Below are 19,792 nucleotides of genomic sequence, written 5' to 3'. Positions count from 1 at the left end.
CCACAGTGTGTTTTCTTTCCATGCTGAAAGGTTAGCAGATGAGCTCGAGCTCTAAGACCGGGGTCAATACAGCAGGTTTGACTGTTTTTATCTCGTGTCTGGCTGAAAGGCTTGTTGCTCCTCTGCCCGGATGACTCACCTGGCTGCAGCAGGCGAGAATGCTGCTCTACTGCCACCTTGTGTTCACTGCAATTACAGCAAACCGCCCTCAAACTCCTATCTTCACACAGCGAAACAGAACACAGATTGACACTTCCTTCAAAGGAATGGCGTTTAAAACCTGTTTCCGCTGTTAATCAAAATAGTTATAATTAATCATCTATAGATTTGACATACAGTATAATAAATAACATATATTGTGTAGATTTGGATCAGTTAGGTGTTTTGTATCGTGTCCTTGTTCAACCTAAGGCAGACACAACACAGCATGCTGCTCTGCACACAGTTAGGTGCATGAAGAAGCAATTTGAAAGGTTCAGAGAAAGTCGCTCAGCAAAAAAAGCCTCGACCTCGACCCTTCTGAACACCGTGAGATGAGTTGAAGACAGGCCTCATGTCCAAACACGAGACCTCAATAATGCTTAATGGGATTACTCCCATACTATCTTCAGGTAATAGAAAATGGTTTGGGAATTTAAACAAAAAGATAATCAAGTCAACAGATTTATTTAGAGTAGAGAGCTTTATTCCTCCCCAGGGGGAAACACAAGAGTTTTTCAACAACTCTCTTATTAGTGAGTATTGATGTTGTGTTAAAAAAAAATGACTCCAACAATGTCTGTCCAAGTCCATACTGGTGATGCATCATCTGGATGACCTATACATCACACAACCATTGCATTTCTTGTTTTTAATGTAACACTGTTTTTCTGTATTTCCCTTAATAAATCAAAAAACAACAACAAGTAAGAAACAACAATATGCCCCATTCACTGTGAGCAATATTAACACATGAGCAATAGACTCTGCTAAGCAGAGTCTATTGCTCATGTGTTTATACATCATTTTACTGGGATGCTCTTGGGTGCAAATCACACTCAATGACACAGAATCTACAGTTGCACATTGTGTTTTGGTGTGCGGCCTCTACTTCTTAATTTTGATTTTCAGACTCAAAGACATCAGTTTGACCTGGACACCTGGAGAATACCCCACCGCCATTAGTGAGAACGAGACTGAGAGAGGGAAGAAGAAAATGAGTGTGTGCGTGTCTGTGTGCGTACGTGAGCTAGTTTCAATTCAAAAGTTGTGACATCTCACTGTCAGTAAAGCCCAGAAGTGCTGACAGGTAACACACACACACACACACACACACACACACACACACACACACACACACACACACACACACACACACACACACACACACACACGCACGCACGCACGCACGCACGCACGCACGCACGCACGCACGCACACACACACACACACACACACACACTCTTTCTTATACTGTTGTAATTGAAAGTTGTCACTTTGAGATTTTCTCCACCACAGGGATTTGCACTTGGTTGCGGCTGCAGGACTTCACTGGCCTCGACTCTTTGATATTGCTCCTCACCTCGAGACTCTCCCCTCCTCTCTCTTCTTGTTCCTGTAGTACATACAGTAATACACAACTCCCACCACCTCAAATCCACTCGCACCCACCTCTCCACTGTCCCATGTAATCACAAATGACACAGATCTGCTAATAAATGTGTCAGATTTTCAGCAGTGGGGAAAAAAAAGAAACACTTAATCTCTACAGGCTGATGAAGAGAGCAAGGTGACTTCTAAAAATGAATCTAATTTCGTCTCTGGTTAAGTTTGCTTCGGATTGACGGCATTAGTCTAATTGGCCATCATTACCCCTTCGATTGCTCATTTTATTGTGGAGGCTTGGAAGTAACTCTGTGGCCAGGCTATCTAAAGCAGAATAATTTATGTTTGTGACTTCAAGCCTGACTATTCTCTGATGTCTAAATCTTATTGCTCACTCCCCCCATTTTCACTCTGCTATGACTAAACAGCGTAATTCATTAAATATGGATTAGGGCCTAAATTAGGTTAGCACATATTTAATCATTCATGTGCGGACTCACTTCTTTGACTAGCCCACTAAATCATTAATTAGAAGTTTTGGAGATGGTAATTTGTCCTATGATCCACGTGAACATCCGAAAGCTGGACTGATGCACCTGCAAATATGAGCTTTCTGCAGTATTGTTTGTTGAGCGCTGTGCAATTTTGATCTGTGGACAAAGTGTGTCCACTCACACACACACACACACACACACACACACACACACACACACACACACACACACACACACACACACACACACACACACACACACACACACACACACACACACACACACACACACACACACACACACACACACACACACACACACACACACACATAACCACAATAGCAACTTATCATGTTTTCGATAAGAACCTTATTTTGGGATTAGAGAATACATTTGATAGCATCCACATTTTCTTTTTTTTTTTTATATCTCGGCAACAGGATCAGAGTCTTAAAATTGATAACTAGTCAGGTTCAACAGAGAGATAATATTTTGCTTATTTACTTCAGTGAAATATCCTGTCCTTCCAGTCACACCACTTGATGTATTTAACTTAAAAATAATTAGCCTTATTTTTTTTAATATGCATGCATTAACATAGGTACTGCACTCCAAACGCATGCAAATCATCATTGTTAGATCAGGGCTGTTTGTTAGTCATATATAGGGCAGTTTTCATTCACATAACACATGAAATTGGTTCATGGAACTGAAAATGTAGACGCCATCCTTTCTATTAAGACAATTCAGATTTTTTTTTTCTGCACAAATGATTATTTTTGTCTGTTTAATGCTCTTCAACAGACTTTATCATATAAACATGGCACAGAATTATGTTTTCTTCTGCACTGCAGTTGAAATCCTGAGTATACTTTAGTCATTTAATAATTCCGGGGATGCCAGTGAGCACCATGCAAAGGGTTGCAAAACAGGCGGTGAAACCAGGAGAGTTTTTTGAACTGTAATGTCCAGCTGATGAAGCAATGTTGAAACAACGATATACTAAAGATTTCACACTTGTCGAGTTGCCAATGATAAATTTGATTCAGCAATGTCGGCGGTATAACCTCTTGGCCTTTAAAAGAAGGCTCACAATACTCATTAAAAACTCTATCTGCTGAGGTAATCAGAGCCGCTGAACCTTCTTACTTTACATGCATCCTTATTATAAATGTATGAGTGACAACAATTCAGCACTGAGTTTGAATACTGAGCGCTCACTCTAGCTGTGGAGAATACATCCATCCATCCATCCATTTTCTTCCTCTTATCCGGGGCCGGGTCACGGAAGCAGCCGTCCGAGCAGAGTTGCCCAGACTTCCCTCACCCCAGACACTTCCTCCAGCTCTTCCAGTGGCACCCCAAGGCGTTCCCAGGCCAGCCGAGAGACATAGTCCCTCCAGCGTGTCCTGGGTCGGCCCCGAGGCCTCCTACCAGAGGGACATGCCCGGAACACCTCCCTAGGGAGGCGTCCGGGGGGCATCCGAAACAGGTGCCCGAGCCACCTCAGCTGGCTCCTCTCGATGTGGAGGAGCAGCGGCTCTACTCCGAGCTCCTCCCTGGTGACTGAGCTCCTCACCCTATCTCTAAGGGTGCGCCCAGCCACCCTACGGAGGAAGCTCATTTCAGCCGCCTGTATCCGGGATCTTGTTCTTTCGGTCATGACCCATAGTTCATGACCATAGGTGAGGGTAGGAACGAAGATCGACTGGTAAATCGAGAGCTTCGCTTTTTGGCTCAGGTCCTTCTTCACCACGGATTCTAAAGTAGGATAGAGAATAGCAAAATTTCCATAGTTATGTTGTTTTATGATGAAAAGGACACATTAAGAGGTTTTTTTTCCAAGTACCAATCCGATATCTTCAGACCTAAAGTGATTATATTGACAGCACAATGAGACATTTGTGTGTTCCTCTTTTCTATATTTTCTTTCAAAACTGTCAGATTTGATCAAACTATTCCCAATGCATGTGTTTTGTTTTACTTCACAACATGTTAAGAAACACAGAAACACTTAAGATCTGAGACCAAATTTTAAGTGCCGTTATTTTGACAGACCACGAATATGATACATGACAGAAGAAAACCATTGAACAGAGGTCTGATGTGCTCTACAACATCATTAAGACACTGATTTATGTCTTAAACCAATCAAAACCCAGAAAGCCATTAAGCATATCATATTAAAATGTTATCTGAGGAGCATTGAGAAAAAAACAAGTTCCTGCTTACGTCTGATTAAAACACAAATTCCTCTTTTAATTCCTGTGTAATTCTGAGTTGTGTGAAAGCTTATGCATGTGTAGCAACAGAGGACCAATTGGTTAAAAAAAAAAAAAAATCAAAAAATACTATTCTGCTCCATTCCTTCACATTGAGCTGAATCCCACAATATATTACCTACATTCTGTGGCTTATTTTCCACACTCGGCTGCTTCTGGGTGCTTAGCTCTCTCATTTTCTTTGGTGACCTGGTTATACAGCAGCCTTATCTCGCCTCTTTTCTCAACTGGTGGAGTCGCCTCCCCTCCTCAGTCAGCAAAGTCCTGCTTGCTTGGAGGAAGTTTTGTGAAAAGACGCAAATCTGTAGAGTCATTCTTTTCTAAAATTATTTCTCGAGCCAGTTCCAGTCTGCTATACAGCGCATCTCCAGAAGGGAGAGGTGGGTAGTGGCAGCAAAGTCATATCTATCAATCCATAAGGATTTCAGGGGCTTAGTCAGGTAAGAGGTGCCACACAATAAAGGTAAGGTTTCTTTAAAATAGTTCCATAGGACATATATTTGATCCTCATATCTAAACTCTTAAATGCTTATTAGACGCTGATTCCCTGGATACTATATTACATGGCCTCTGTCTATCAGCTGCTCCTATGGTTTGTGTGACTTGTATCACTGCAATTCACACCCTTACATACAATTACTATCAAGATGTCATACTTTGTTTTGAGTGAACAATTTATTACACTCAGGACATGCTTATGGAATTTCATTTTAGAGCAAGGAGATTCTAGTCTGTATTTTGCTTGAGGTTCTTACTGAGTTTACATGTTGTCCCCAGAAAGTCCCCGAACTTGCATTTGAACTGTTGACTTTATATTGCCCTGCGTAAATGTGAGTGTGCGTGAGTTTTTTTTGGGGTGTTTTACCTATGATGGACGAGAAGTCTAGAGTGAATCTTAGTTGGTAGTTGCTCTGCTCCTTAGTTTGAATAAACCGGTATTGAAAAAAGATGAATGGATTTATGTTTTAACAGGCTTCAGGCTATTATCCAAACTTCCCTGCATTTCTAAAACCCTGGAAAAAGTTATAGCAAGTCAATGACATGACCATTTATGTACAAATGATCCATGAGTTTTTTCACTCAGGATTTAGAGTTCATCATAGCACAAAAACCGCTCTGGTCAAAGTTACTAATTATCTCCTCATGGCCTCAGACAAAGAGCTGGCCTCTGTTCTTGTCCTGTTAGATCTCAGTGCAGCATTTGATATTATTATAACATTTGTATTATTTTTTTTATATTTTCTTTTAATTGAAAAACTGAATTGAGACAGTCAGTAGTATATTAACTCTTCAGATAGAACAGGCACATAAAACACATAAAACATATAAGAAAAAAGCAAATTTGCAAAGAAACTACTACTACAGAGACTGGAACATATCATCACGGTTAAGAGTCCAGCACAAACTGGTTCAATCATATTCATCAGACAGATACTACTTTACTCGTGTTAATTAAGACTCTTAAATTCAGATTAAAGTGAAACATGGAGTTCCACAGGGCTCTGTGTTAGGACCTATACTCATATTATATGTGTTTCTTGTATATTATTAGTAAATATCTCATTAACTAAAATTGTATTGCGGATGATGCGCAAATCTATTTATTTATTTTAAAAAAAAACAGATGATGCTGATCAACTGATCAACAAAAGAATGACAAAAGACTGGATTAGCCAGTAGGAGAAAAAAGTTTATACATTTTGAACAAATTAGGTTTCGCACTAAATCTTTGTACCAATTTAGATTTTTTTAAATTTAATGTTCAATTATGTTTTATTCCTATTGGACCGGGGCTTGAGAAATACTTTTTTTTTAATAGCTTTGTCACTTTTTTAAGATAGTTTTTGTTGTGACTATGTGAAAAAAAGCACCCAATGTAAAACCTGGTGAGACAAACAAACAAACAAACAAAACATAAACAAACAAATAAATAAATAAATAAATAAATAAATAAATAAATAAATAAATAAATAAATAAATAAATAAATGAATGAATGAATGAATGAATGAATTAATTAATTAATTAATTAATTAATATGGACTAGAACACAAATATACAAAGTTGTAAACTCGTATTTCTGGATTTGTTCTATTTTGCATCTGTCCCAGACACGTGGTCACCAAAGGGGCAATTAACTGGATAAATCGCCTGCAGTTTTATAAGACACCACTAAGCAGCGTAATTGAGCTATTTACTCTGCTGACATTCACAGCCACTACTATGGACGTGTATATTTTGCATGAGAAAAAATGTATCCTGAATGAATTTATTAAGAATTCATTCATACAACAGCGAGTATCCATAATGAGCTTGTAACACAATTGATGTGGATGGAGATGAAAGATTTTTTTATTCAGTTCCAAGTATTTTCTTTTTTTAACCTCTGTCTGTGATTATCATAACAGAAAAAAATTGCTTGAAAATGAGTCATTTATTAGGGAACACGTTACTTAATATGAAGTACATTATTTTTTAAAAAGGGGGGGGGAAGTACCACGTGGTCACGTCGCGCGTTGTTTGTGGATGGTGTACGTGATGACGTCGACAAGGCGAATGTACAACATGAGAACGAGATGTGTACGAAGTTAGTCAGCTAATGTCATCTTACAGTATTCTTTAGAGCGAAACGGTGACTCGGTGCAATCAACTTCTGCCGCATTTCCTCCGTGGAAAGTTTGAGGCTGTCGGTTTCTCCGTGTGACAACAGCACAAAGTGCCAGGTAATGTTCACCCACGGTGCTAACGCTAGCTTATCTACTACTTCATTTGGGTTTTATTATTAAACATATGTTTGAGTTTTCCACATTGGATGAAGCGAGACACGTTTATTGGGTTGCCTTGAGGTTGACGCTGACTTACTAAGTCCACATCAAGCTGATTTAAAACAATGCCGACAATTTAACGTTAGCTCGTATGGAACCTGGCTAGCCTAATGTTATTGTTAGCTCATTTAAACTAGTCCAGGTTTAGTTTCTCTCCGGGGATTATGTAATTATTCACTGGCAATATTATGATTAGACCTCGTGTTGCTTTTTAAAACAACCTTGGGCTAAAGGTTAAATGCTCTATGTTAATGTTGCATAGAATAATAAAAAAATAAGGCCAACGTAATGTCCATAAATATTCATCTCATTTTTGTCTCCAGTTAAACTGCTTACAAACGGTCTATTTACAGTACTAGTTGAGTTTTATTGTGAGGACTTGTTTTCTGTAACATTTGCTTCACAAACATGGAAACTGAAGATCTCCTCCTAAACAATTAACAGGTTTAAATTTGATTGCCAAGACAAAATAGGATATTTTAGGTCACATTTTAGGTTTTGAAAGACCCTGGTAATTTATTTATTATTGTGCCTGCTTTAGTGGTAAGAAAAAATTACATTCTTAGGCAGCCGATTAAATTTATTGTTATCATTATTATTTACTTTTGTTAAGAATCCCGCTTACCATTTCCAAATAAATTGTAAAAAAAACTTTGGGGAAAAAATGTCCCCTATAAAGTGGATGAGAGAGGCATGTTTTTACAGTTGTTACATTTTTAGGAGTTACCTTTGTACTTTTTTATGCTATTCAGAGTGCTTCGAGTTTGAATAGGAGTACCAAATTTTCTATAAAATGTGCTAAAACATCACTATGAATTGCCTGACTCCAAAGGACCCAGGCCGGTCATTATTATATTTGACTGTATTCTAGTAAAATATTTTTTTAAGAGCCAGGGAACGTAATCACAGATGTATTATTTCTCATGTTAAATGACAACCAATACGTTCGCCCAGCGCTTTGAAAAATGTGTTTGATATTTAACCGATTGTGTCCTTTTTTTTTTTTTTTTTACACAAGCTTCAGAAGGTGCCAGTATGGATCCCGCTCTACTAAGGGACAGAGAGCTCTTCAAGAAAAGAGCCCTTTCCACTCCAGCTGTCGAGAAGAGACATGCTGCATCCGACTCTGGTTCACACAAGAAGAAGAAGCCCAAATTTGACAAGGATGGCTCCTCCGGGTCCAAACATGGTACTGGTAAGTGCAGCATTTACTTTAAATTGTTCATATTTGTTTAAGTCATGGGGGGTTTATGCATGCAAGGTATAGAATTGCTTACTTCTAGTTTCACTGATCCACTGATTCCCATGTCCACCACCATTAGATGTTTCTTTAATTGACCAGCGTAATATTAGATCAGAAAGCTTTATTTATCCCAAATAAGGAAACAACAAATACAACCAACAAACTACACAGCATTCGTTATATGGTCAATGCTCTATATACCTATGCACACTGCTAGAAAAAAAGAGTACAAAGCAAAATCTCTGTCCTCTTCAGTTTCATTGATGATTCTCTCCAACTCGTATGACAGTTTTTGAGCATTTGAATTGACAGGTGATTAGTTGCCAGCCTCTTCTTACTGGCGAGCTGCAATAATATACTGCCTCATCTAGATCAAAGCATCTTCTTCTCATTCTTGCAAACCATCCGATTCTCGTACTGTCACTGTTGATATGAGCCATGCATATTTAACAAGTTATGTGATGAATTTCGCCATAGTGCTTAATAGCTTTTTCATTATTGTTAATAATTTGTTGTACTTCTTGGCGGAACCATGAGTATTTTATCTACACGTCGGATAACGGGACACCAAGCGATCCAGTAAAAAGCTCATTGCTTTATGGAGGATATTATTTAACTGTGAAGTGGCAACCTAAAAATAGGAAACTTTATATGGTGTTCAGAGCATCACTGTAGAAGCACAAGGTATCTCTGGATGTGTAATATAATCCAAACTTTGCTCTGTTGTGGTTTTAATTCTCTTCAGCCTTCACAAGTCATCCATTTTTAATTCACCAGTTTGCATCAATTTTTGTAGTAAAAGTCAAACATCCAAATGACAGAACATTGGCCAAAATGCTTTTCTTTAACGAGAGATGTTCCTGGTGACTTAATCCTTTAACAAACAAACAAAAACAAAACAAAAACCCAACATTTTCATCATCTGACTGGTCTAATGAAGGAAAACTATCAAAAAATATTCAATTAAATTAAAATTAATAGTTAATTGAAAATGAACCACAACTTGCATTGCATCTTTTAACATTCTCCCTGAAATATATTGTGTGTATCAAAAGCCACAGTCATCAACACGAACAGTTCGATTTTGTATACTGTTGAAGCACAAGGCCCTTTTTCTCTGAGCAGCACTCTGCAGGTTAGCTCAGTGTAATCTATTACCTCCCAACAGCCTCAGTCGGTGAAGGGGAAGCCGATCTGGTGAGGCCATTGTTGTAATGAGATGGGTCATCTTCTCAGACTTGGACCACAGCTACTAGGAGCAGCAGACGAGGTTCAGTGCAGGTTAATATACAAATGCTGGGTGTTTATGTGGTTGTGCATTACTTCTATTGAGTGGCTATACATCACTTTTTTCCAAATATGCATCCTATTTGCCTTTATCACGTGGCTTTAATTAAATGCCACTGTCTAAGAATTTGCACTCAAATTAGGAGCAATAGGTTATCACCTTCGTGCTTTTCAAACATGATCTGTGTGTTCAGTGTTTCATCACCGTCGTAATACATTGAGCAGAGACTTTACAAACCTTCGCAGAAAGGTGTTTTGTATTCAATTTGGTAGCTGCATTGAAATGTGTAAACCGATCACATTATAGCTGAATGTTTGGACTTTCTGGATGATGACATGTAGATCTTCTGCACATTCTCCTGTTATCGCACTCAACGTGAAGCAGCTCCATGTTTAATCAGAAAGAAACAGACATGACTTGGAGATAATTTATTAGGCATTTTGTGGTAAGGCATATGGAATCACACATTGTGCTCAATATGACTTGATCATTTACAACATTGTGCAGCAACCAAACTTGTCGTGAGAAAATGTTGCAGTGCTAAACATGGAAACAACACTGGAAAAACTGGGAAACAGACAATGCAAAGCAGCGATTGTCTCCTGACAGGTTTTCTTTCTTTCTTTCTTTCTTTCTTTCTCTCTTTCTCTCTTTCTCTCTTTCTTTCTTTCTTTCTTTCTCTCTTTCTTTCTTTCTATTGTGTTTTGTCCATTAGCCTTTATTGCCCGTTAAAGAAAACGAGTGACAAGCCAATTAATGCAGCCCATTCTGCTATTCAGAAGTACCCTAAATGTGTTTTATCAGCCAAACTATTAGTGTTGTGTCGACTCTTTTTTTTTGCCCTCGTAGTAGTGTCTCTGATGTAAAATATGGCTTCCAGGGTTTGCTGTGGATGTGAATATCCTCATAAATATAATGAAAAGTGAGTGTTGCTCTTTCCAAACTGGTGTCCTCTTCCTTTGCACATTGTCTCTCAGCTTCCTCTTACTTATCAGCAGCTGAGAAGTTTCAGAATGTCTTTCTCTTTTCTTTTCTTTTTTAACTGAAAATTGAGTGTGTTCTTCCTACACCACCTCAGTGTGCATTTCTGGCTCTTTACAAATGCCGGTCATGAGCCTGCTGCAGCTTCCGGGCCCTTCCTCCTGTAGCTGGTGGTGCGTTTTCCCTTTGGCACAGCAGCCACAGTCCAGCAGCTCGTAAAGGACAGCCAAGGCTGCCAGGGACAGGACAGTCAGGATGAAAAGCAGGAGGATGATGAAACAGGCCACATTCCAGCCATCGTGGAAGGGGTAGACCTCTTGGACCTGCAGGGAGACGTGTGACAGTGGGGCTGCTTCAGGGAGAGGACTCGGGTGTATTGTGCCGGTGATGTTCGCCATGGTTTCTGCTTGGAATTGACAGGAAGAAAGCAGGATTTGTATATATTATGATGGCCTTTCACAGCAGAGTAAACCAGAAATGAAATGTCAGATTACTAAAAGCATGTTTTCGCGATGGAGAGACTGATTAAACTGGGAAAATAATGGATATAACCTGATGTATCAAGCTTCATGAGACAAAGTGTTGAAAAGGCATGTTTGTACGTTATGTGGGGAATGAATGCGCAACTGGAGAAGCAGAGGGAGACTCATTTCCGTCTCATAAAACCATCAGGGCATCTCGCAGGTAATTTACTGTAATGTGATTATTGTTGTACTACATAATTCATACTGAAAGTCATGCTGTAAATACACTTAAATGCACAGTGTGTTATAATAGCACACGGCTATCGGTACAGAAAGTATTTCAGTGAAATGAGACGATGTGATGTTTCAGTTGCGAATGAGCAGACACCCCACTGAGTCCTTCTGCTCCGGACCAAAAATAGACTTAAAAAGCACGATAATGAAACATAACTGCGCACTTAAATGGAGCGTCTGACTCCTGGGCCAGAACGTGGGCCATGGATGTTGTCATGAAGGAAGTGCAGTATGATCCTGCAGGTAAAAGGCTCTTCCGTGTGGATGTTGTCAGGCTGGTCGTCTTTTACCCCTTCACACTTTATCAACTGATGCATTTAACATGATGTTTTTTTCTAAAATGTGCTTTGACATACAAAACTAGTGCAGTTATTCCTTTTCAAACTAATTGCTGACACTTATTTTTAGGGGGGAAGGGTCAGATAATACATGATTTAGATCAATAGTTATTACTTAAGAGTATGACAAAACAGAAAGCGCATCAAAAATCATTTCTAAGTGTATCTAATTTAGAGGTGATTTTAATAGAAATTGTCGCTCTTTGTCCAGTCTGTGCTGGAATTGTTTACATTTGTATTTTAGTGTATTCTTGAAAGGTTTATTGTGGTTTGTTGTTGAGGAGACACCATATTTTATTATTTTATGCTGGCCTTTAGTTTTGTGTCATTATGAATATGTTATGTTAAAGTGCAACAATAATGGTGCATTTTGTTTCACATATAAATGCATCTTTAAAATCGCTGTTTGTGCCGTAATATACATAAATGCACTGACTGCATGAATACATCAATGGATTTCCTATTGCAGTCACTTACATTGCAGTGGTACATTATTCATGTCTCTGTGCCAGTGGTCCAATGGGTCCAAGACAAATTGTTGCCAGCGAAAGCTGAAAGTATCCCGGAGGCTTACGACTCACTTTACGCTACATAATTAGATAAGCGATTCTGACTGTTTTAGAATCATGACGATAACTGTCAAGCGACCGTTAGTTGCTGATGTCCTTTACAATGTGTTATTGCTGGTCCTTGGATTAGCATCCTTTTATCGCAGGCCCTGCTCATAATATACATTTCACTGCTACTGATCGCTATGACAACAACCTCATTGACTGATTTGGCTGGCCTGCCCCTCAACCCCCCCACCGCGGTCCCCTCTACCCCTTTTCTTTTGTCACAGCAGTCACTCATATTTTGCCTCCCTGGAGCATTTGTGAATTCACCCCAAATGAGCCCCACCCCAGCCAGGCTCCAGAGGTGTAATAGCAGTAGACATTGCACTCGAGACAGTGAGTCACAACCTCCCCCCCCCCCCACACGCATCAAATACACTCCTGGCTCGACGGAAGCTGGCTCGACACAGCTTTCATTCCCTCATTGATCTGCCGTGAAAGCTGCAGTTTGTGCAGAGTCCTGCTTTTCCACAAATGCAGACATGACTGATGCTCATGCACGGTCCGAACACACATGACGACACTCTGGGTTCCTGATGCTCGGTATTCAAGTTAATGCAGGCGGGCAGATCCATGCTTTATTTAGTCCACTGCATGCTTTTACAGCCTTGATCGCAGCGAGACAATGTCCACCCCGGCTTGGTAAATGTTACAGTATAAATTGACTTTTAGACGTGCCAATTGAAATGGTTTGGCTGCATTTGAAGATGCCTGATTTACCCTGTAAATGCGGGGAGCACTCGTATAAAACCTTGTTGGACTCACAGCCAGGAGTCTCCAGCAGCCTGTAGATCGAATTCATTCTGTGGATTGTTATGGTGTGTTGATGACACACACAAACACGCGTTATTTTAAGGATTCCGGACTCACCTGGGGGGGTCCAGCTCAGCCTGTACGAGATGCGAGGCAGCAAATGCTCTCTCCTCTTTTTTGCTGCTCGACCTCGCTCTCTGTCTCCCACGCTCTCCCTCCTCCACACTCACTCCTCGACCTGTTTTCCTCCTCTCGTGCGCTTCCAGCCGTCGCCCGTGCACTGGCTTCGCCACTCCTTTCAGCTCTTCAGGTCTCCTCTGAAACGGCGCAGGCTCCTCTTCTAGCCCTGCCTCTGCACCATTCGTTAACCGCCCTGTCAGAGTTTCAGCATCCGGCCCACTGTGCAGCTCTTTGGAGCAGAAGCTCCCGCCCACATCATGAATCATTCATGAATCAGCATCTGTTTTGTAGTTGATTGGAGCTGATTGTGAAGTCCACGCTTCAGACAGTCTCCGTGGGTCAAGGGGTGGGGGGGGGTCAACGGTCCAGCTGGCTGGACTTCTCGTCACTTTTGTCACATAGCTCTTATATCTGGGTCCTGTCGTCGTGTGAATCATCAAAATACACCGTTCAACATGTCTTATTTTGAGCTAATCCCATGTTCTTGTCTTGCTGCTGGAAAAACCCTCCAATTTACTGATCACCGCTTAAAGTAATGCCCAACTAATAATAATTTTAAAAAAAATCTTTCTCACTTTTTCTTAAGTAACTTCTTATGGATGGACAGAGGAGATTAACAGAGAAAGTGTAAAGAACGTAACAAATCTCAGGTTTGTTGTCAATTGAGAGTAAGAAAATAATGAACGACTCTAATATATATATATATAAAAATATCATTGACAATAGAAACAACAACACTTAAAGGAAAATGGATGTGCTTTAGAATGGAGTTCAATATATTTCTTTTAAAACATTGTTAAAATAAATAAAGAATTTGGCAAACTTTACGCTTTGTGTAGTTTTGTTTGAGCAAATTTCACACATTTCTGTGTTCCTCTGTGTTATGATGCAAAACATTTTGATCATTTGTTTGAACATGTTTTTTTTCTTCCTCAGAGTCCAGTAATGGTAACATCAACATCAAGGCCAGTTCTGGATACAAGTTTGGCTGCTTGGCCAAGATAGTCAATTACATGAAGGTAATCATGAGGAGACATCTTCAATTAATGGGACACAAGTTTTAGAAGTGACTGTTTTAAGAGTTTGCTTTCCTGACATGGAATTAGCTGATACTGACTGAACATCGTTTTCTCTCCGAGTTGATTTAAGCACTTCACTCCGCTCCTAGCTTGTTTGTGTTTCTGGTCAAGCTTCTGAAGAACTTGACTTGTTGGCTGTTGTTTCAGCGAGTCAGTCGTGTCCACTGTGTAACATTTGGTCCCCAGTCTTTCTTTTGATCTGTAAACAGCTTGTTTGTCATACTGTGGCTCTGCGTTGAGGCAGCCAGACTCTCACACTCATGGCCTGACTCATCCATTTCTGCCGCTCTCACACTCAACATGAGATATTATTTATATGGGGGCATTTCTGATGCCATCTGTTGAATGTTAATTTCATGTGGGGTACATTTCAAGACTCACAGTGGGAGACAATGAAGACTTAATGTTTTACAAAGATGGCTATGGCAGGTGGTTTTTCATGTTATTGATTCTATTCTGGATTCCATTATGTTCATATGTCTGTTTTCTCTCTGTTAATTCTCAGACAAGGCATCAGAATGGTGACACCCATTATTTGACACTCGATGAGATTCTGGACGAGACCAAACTCTTGGACATTAGCATGAAACAGAAACAGTGGCTCATGACTGAGGTATGTTTTTATTTGATCTGCTTCCACACTTCTATTGTTTTGTAGTACACTGACTGTTGTCTTCCATAATTTCAATAAACCATTAACCCGTTTCCTTGAAATCTCCCATAAACTGACACCGGTGACTTCAAATGCATATTTTTTTTTTTCCATCTCCATACGTTAGATGCTATGAACAATGTTAAGTTTTTAATCTTGGTAAACACAGAATTAGCAGATCATTCCTGAAGATCATTCAAACATATCTTTTGGACTTCAATGTTGGAAATATCTGAAATACAATGAACAGTAATGTACATTTACCACTACTAATGAATTTTCTCACTTCCAATCGTGACCAATCTTTCAGGCGTTGGTCAACAATCCCAAAATTGAAGTCCGGGATGGGACGTATGGCTTCAAGCCCAAGTACAACCTGAAGGACAAGAAATCTTTGCTGAGGCTGCTGGACAAACACGACCAGGTGGGCATGGGAGGAGTGCTGCTGGATGACGTGGAGGAGGGGCTGCCCAACTCCGCAAAGGCCATCAAGGTACGCGTAATCCAAGCCGAGGCTCGGGCCTGTCCGCTCACTGAGTGTGATGAGTGAACACTGCGCTGTGTGATCGTCGACAGGCGCTGGGAGATCAGATCATCTTCATCACGAGACCAGACAAGAAGAAGATCCTCTTCTACAATGACAAACACTGCCAGTTCACAGTAGACGAAGGTGAGGATGAGTCATCGTGCAGCTTAAACTTTCTACCCGAGCACCGAGCAACAAACCCCAACAGAAATGCAAGCAAAGCCATTTTCTGTCTCAAATTGTGAGAATATTATTTTGTGTTAAACACTTGTTTCTACTGCTGGTTTAAAGTTACTTTTTATGTTTGGTGAGCTTGTATAAAACAGTGGCAGTAATTTCAACATTGGACTGAATATTGTGCTGCATTCATACAAATCAATGGTAAATTGGCTTGTTCAATCTCTGTCAGAATGTATTGTGCGTGTTCATTTTCTCATATTTATCACCCTGATACGTCTCTAACAGAATTTCAGAAGCTGTGGAGGAGTGTCCCTGTCGACTCCATTGACGAAGAGAAGATTGAGGAGTACCTGAAAAAACAAGGCATCTCCTCCATGCAAGAAACGGGACCAAAGAAAGTGGTGAGCCCCTTTTTTTGTTTTTCTGTTTAAATAAACATAATACGTTTTATTAACAGCTATTCAATCAGTGGTCATTGTGCTTTGGTTTGCTCTGCAGTTACCAGTTCAAAAGAGAAAGAAGCAAGGTGGTCAGAGAAAGAGACCATTCAAGACCCACAACAACCACTTGGCGGGGGTCCTGGAGGACTATTCAGATGGTGTGCCTGTGAAGAAGTGAAATCTTCTGGGTCTCCTGTGTCTTTGACTCAGACCTGGCTAAAGATGGAGACCTCGGTGCCATGATGACACACACACTTCTGATGGATGTCAATTCTGTCAAAGAAAGTCACTTCTTTTCCTTTCCATTCCTTAGTGGTCAGTTTGCATTACCATTGAATAGATGGCACCTGTATTGTGGAATTCTTCTCATTTTGTTTACTGGTGAGTGAACTGCTGAAGGACACTAGAGGAAAACGTGAACTGCGACCACCAGCCACCAAGCGCCCTCACTGAGGGCACCACACAGTTACTGTTAAATGACAAGGCTGACTTGTGTAAATACTTTTTCTTCCATAATTTTATTTAGTGCATTGCAATTGAATGGTCTGTCTGCAACCTTCACTTATTTGAATATAACAAATAGGAAAAAAACAGCCTTGTGTCATGGAATACATTCAAGCTTTAAACATCGTCAACTTTACTTCTTTTGGAATTTGAAAATAGTTTTACTTTGCAGAACCATGACATGGTTTAAACATCACGTATTTCAACTTATTTACATTACATACTGCTGCCTGAACTCTGAATTGTTGCCACTTTAAAATGAGCAATAAAGTGTTTTACAGAAAATCGAATTCAAAATTATATTTCTTGAAGTATGCATTTTTTTTTTTAATTCCACATTGTGATATTGTTGTCGTTCACTACAATGACTTGGTAACAATCCTATAATATTTGTATGCCCATAGTAACAATGGCTTAGACGAAAGTCGAACATCAGATTTTCCTTCAGGACATGGTTTAAGTAATAGAAAACAGCACAGCAGTACAGCAAGATGGAAGTTCTTCATCTGCTGTTGCCGTTAATACAAAATATCAGCAAGTTAGGAAAAATAACTGACAGGCTGGGTAGGTGTTTTATATTTATATACATTCATGCTTTCTTCCTGCAAGATCTGAATGTGGGTTCTCTAACCACTTGCACTTCAACTTGCAAAGCGCAGAGTTAAAGATTAGCTGGCCGCCTGGCTGGTTTTAATGGTTTTCTTCAAATGATGGTAGTTGGGCAAAATCTTCATCAGGAAGTCAAGCTGTAGAGTCTGTGGCTGGAACCATAAAGCAGACGTGTGAATAAAATGCAGCACTGTAAAAAAAAAAATCTGACATTCAATTTCTACAAAGTGGATCTTTCAAATTCATACCTGTGGTCTCTCAGTCTGAACTCGCCTCATACATCCAGAGCCGTAGATAACTGTGTTCTCCGGTATAACCTCACAGGTGTTGACCTGACAGAAGGCTCCAATGATGCAGCCACTGGTGAGGATCACGTTTCTGCCAACATCAGCTGCAACACAAAACAGGAAATTGATCCAGTCAGAAACAACCATTGTTTCTCCACAGATACAGATCTGTCATATCGACATGAACACACAATGATACGATGGTCTCACCTTTAGATTCGATCACATTGTTGTCTCCAATTTTCAAAGCTTGTGAAACTGTGTGTCGGGTTAAAGAAAACCTGGGCTTTTTTGCTGTGATCTTTTCCATTGGTTACAGTTTTAAATCACTTGTGAACAAATATCAAAGAAGCAAATGAAGAGGATACCGCAGCCGACTTCAAACACATTGTTGACGCCAATAGTCATTGTCTTAGGTTCCACCTCCGAGTCCGGCGTGATGTTTTCTGGATAACTGCAGAGTAAACAAAACATGGGGTATTTTCATGGGAAAAAAATGACTAATGGAAAGGAAAAAGTAGAAAACTGAAATGCAAAACATACCTGTTGATAATAAGAGCTTGTTCCTCTATTAAATTGCCCTCTCCTATCACGATTGGTCCAGCTTCTGCAATGATACGAGCTTTTGGATGGACCACTGTCCTCGGACCTGAAGAACAACACATTCTTAAACTTGTATTAGGAACTATAAAAAAGCTACATTTTAATTTGATTAAAAAACACAGACACAGATGGTGAAGAAAAGTATTTATTTTTAGCTAATTTCCTCAACTTATCAATCTTCATTATTTAGAATTCTAAATTCTCGTTATAGGATATCGAAAGAATATTGTTTCAAACTGTCCAAATAATAAATGACTGATTTGCTATAACATCCAACATTGAAAAAATGTTGTTTCCACTGTTTATCTTGAAATTACGTTGAATTGCAAGAAAACATTGTAAAATCCTAAAGTTACACCACCATATTTCCATTTTTTCAAGTCTGCAACATTTATTGTCTAAAATAAGTTTTAGTCCCGTCAATTTTTGAGTTTGCTAATTTTTCAAACTCATCACCTTTAGTTGAGGAAAGTCAACATGGACAGCAGAATAAAAAGACAATATAAGACATTACTGCATAAAAATCCCCAACATGCTTCAAAAGAAGGCAGCAGCAAACACAATAGTCTTCAAATTTGTTTAAAAAGAACAAATTTTTCTGGGAGCTTTTCCAAATATTTGGTGCCTAACAACAAAAAGCAGTATCTAGAATTTTTTTTACCGGACTTTAAAATACTCCGATTATTGTGGACAATAGAAACATTTGACTGCAAGTTAATTATACAGCTGAAGCGACATGTCATCATGACTGATCCCTGACGTGGACAAACGCAGGTTTTCCAAACTCATCAGAAAACTTCCTGCAAGATAACAAACTCCGAAAATCTTACCGATGGTAACATCTCCTCTGATCTCACTCTCCACACAGACCAAAGCTCCAGCAGCTATTTTCACGCTGCAACAACAAATGACATAGGAAAGTGTTTGTTAGCTCACAATGCTAACGAGATACTTTGCTAAGCCGTCTTAAACAGTAACACTGCAGCTTCATCGTTCCAAATAGAGCCGTGCTTTAATCCTACTTTTGTCTGAATATAGAGTCACACAAAAAAGCTAAACTAGTGTTTATCCTACCTTTTCTGCGAACTTTTATCTGCCATTATGAACGATGACGCTCTCGCTAATGGGAGCTTTGCTGATGTCCTCTGCGCATGCGCCCTCGCTCGGGGCAGGGTGGAGCTGCTCTAATTGTTAAAGCTCTGGTCCCGGCAAACAAACAAACACACACACACACACACACACACACACACACACACACACACACACACACACACACACACACACACACACACACACACACACACACACACACACACACGCACACTCACACACTTTATTGGCCACAAAAGGTTTCATTTACTTTATATTTCCTAAAGATATACATCTTTTTTCTAAATGAATACACTGTGCGTGATATTAATTTTAGCCGAGAATGTTTTGCTGAAAATCTGACCTCTACTAATCAGTAATTGTTTCTGATCCTTCAAGCAGATGATCTCATTTGTTCATCCTATATGATAAACAATATTATCTTACAGAAAGTACAATTATTTTATTAATAAAATGAAATGAAG

General features: G+C 39.6%; 3 protein-coding genes across 3 annotated transcripts; 1 reads left to right on the top strand and 2 right to left on the bottom strand.

Annotated features, from left to right (window-relative positions):
- Positions 1-6,907: 6,907 nt before the first annotated feature.
- On the top strand, positions 6,908-16,571 carry gtf2e2 (general transcription factor IIE, polypeptide 2, beta). The gene is made up of 8 exons (XM_080520927.1): positions 6,908-7,081; positions 8,202-8,378; positions 14,275-14,357; positions 14,923-15,030; positions 15,380-15,562; positions 15,646-15,739; positions 16,061-16,176; positions 16,274-16,571. Exons 2-8 carry the CDS (start codon positions 8,219-8,221, stop codon positions 16,391-16,393), a joined length of 864 nt encoding a protein of 287 aa, XP_080377053.1. The 5' UTR covers positions 6,908-7,081; positions 8,202-8,218; the 3' UTR covers positions 16,394-16,571.
- smim18 (small integral membrane protein 18) lies at positions 10,779-11,093 on the bottom strand (the record flags this gene model as incomplete). The annotated part of the gene is made up of 1 exon (XM_080520929.1): positions 10,779-11,093. One exon carries the CDS (start codon positions 11,091-11,093, stop codon positions 10,779-10,781), a length of 315 nt encoding a protein of 104 aa, XP_080377055.1.
- A 143-nt stretch (positions 16,572-16,714) lies between the features above and the next one.
- Positions 16,715-19,350, bottom strand: LOC308149244 (dynactin subunit 6-like). The gene is made up of 7 exons (XM_080520928.1): positions 19,293-19,350; positions 19,049-19,113; positions 18,159-18,264; positions 17,984-18,069; positions 17,826-17,873; positions 17,577-17,719; positions 16,715-17,480 (listed from the first exon to the last, which is right to left on the bottom strand). The coding sequence occupies exons 1-7, from the start codon at positions 19,316-19,318 to the stop codon at positions 17,388-17,390; spliced, it is 567 nt and encodes a 188-aa protein (XP_080377054.1). The 5' UTR covers positions 19,319-19,350; the 3' UTR covers positions 16,715-17,387.
- Between the last annotated feature and the right edge of the window lie 442 nt (positions 19,351-19,792).

Source organism: Blennius ocellaris (assembly GCF_963422515.1).
Source record: "Blennius ocellaris genome assembly, chromosome: 3".
Taxonomy (NCBI): domain Eukaryota; kingdom Metazoa; phylum Chordata; class Actinopteri; order Blenniiformes; family Blenniidae; genus Blennius; species Blennius ocellaris.
Note: the sequence above shows the minus strand (reverse complement) of the source record. Positions and strands in the feature narration are given on the sequence as shown.

Excerpts from the sequence above, each read along its gene's own strand:
- gtf2e2 (XM_080520927.1), top strand. The coding sequence starts at position 8,219 with ATGGATCCCGCTCTACTAAGGGACAGAGAGCTCTTCAAGAAAAGAGCC. Across the intron at positions 14,358-14,922 it reads AGATAGTCAATTACATGAAG|ACAAGGCATCAGAATGGTGA; the intron begins GTAATCATGAGG and ends GTTAATTCTCAG. Across the intron at positions 15,740-16,060 it reads CCAGTTCACAGTAGACGAAG|AATTTCAGAAGCTGTGGAGG; the intron begins GTGAGGATGAGT and ends CGTCTCTAACAG.
- LOC308149244 (XM_080520928.1), bottom strand. The coding sequence starts at position 19,318 with ATGGCAGATAAAAGTTCGCAGAAAAG. Across the intron at positions 17,874-17,983 it reads TGTGTTTGAAGTCGGCTGCG|TTTCACAAGCTTTGAAAATT; the intron begins GTATCCTCTTCA and ends CCCGACACACAG. Across the intron at positions 17,481-17,576 it reads TTCAGACTGAGAGACCACAG|CCACAGACTCTACAGCTTGA; the intron begins GTATGAATTTGA and ends TTATGGTTCCAG.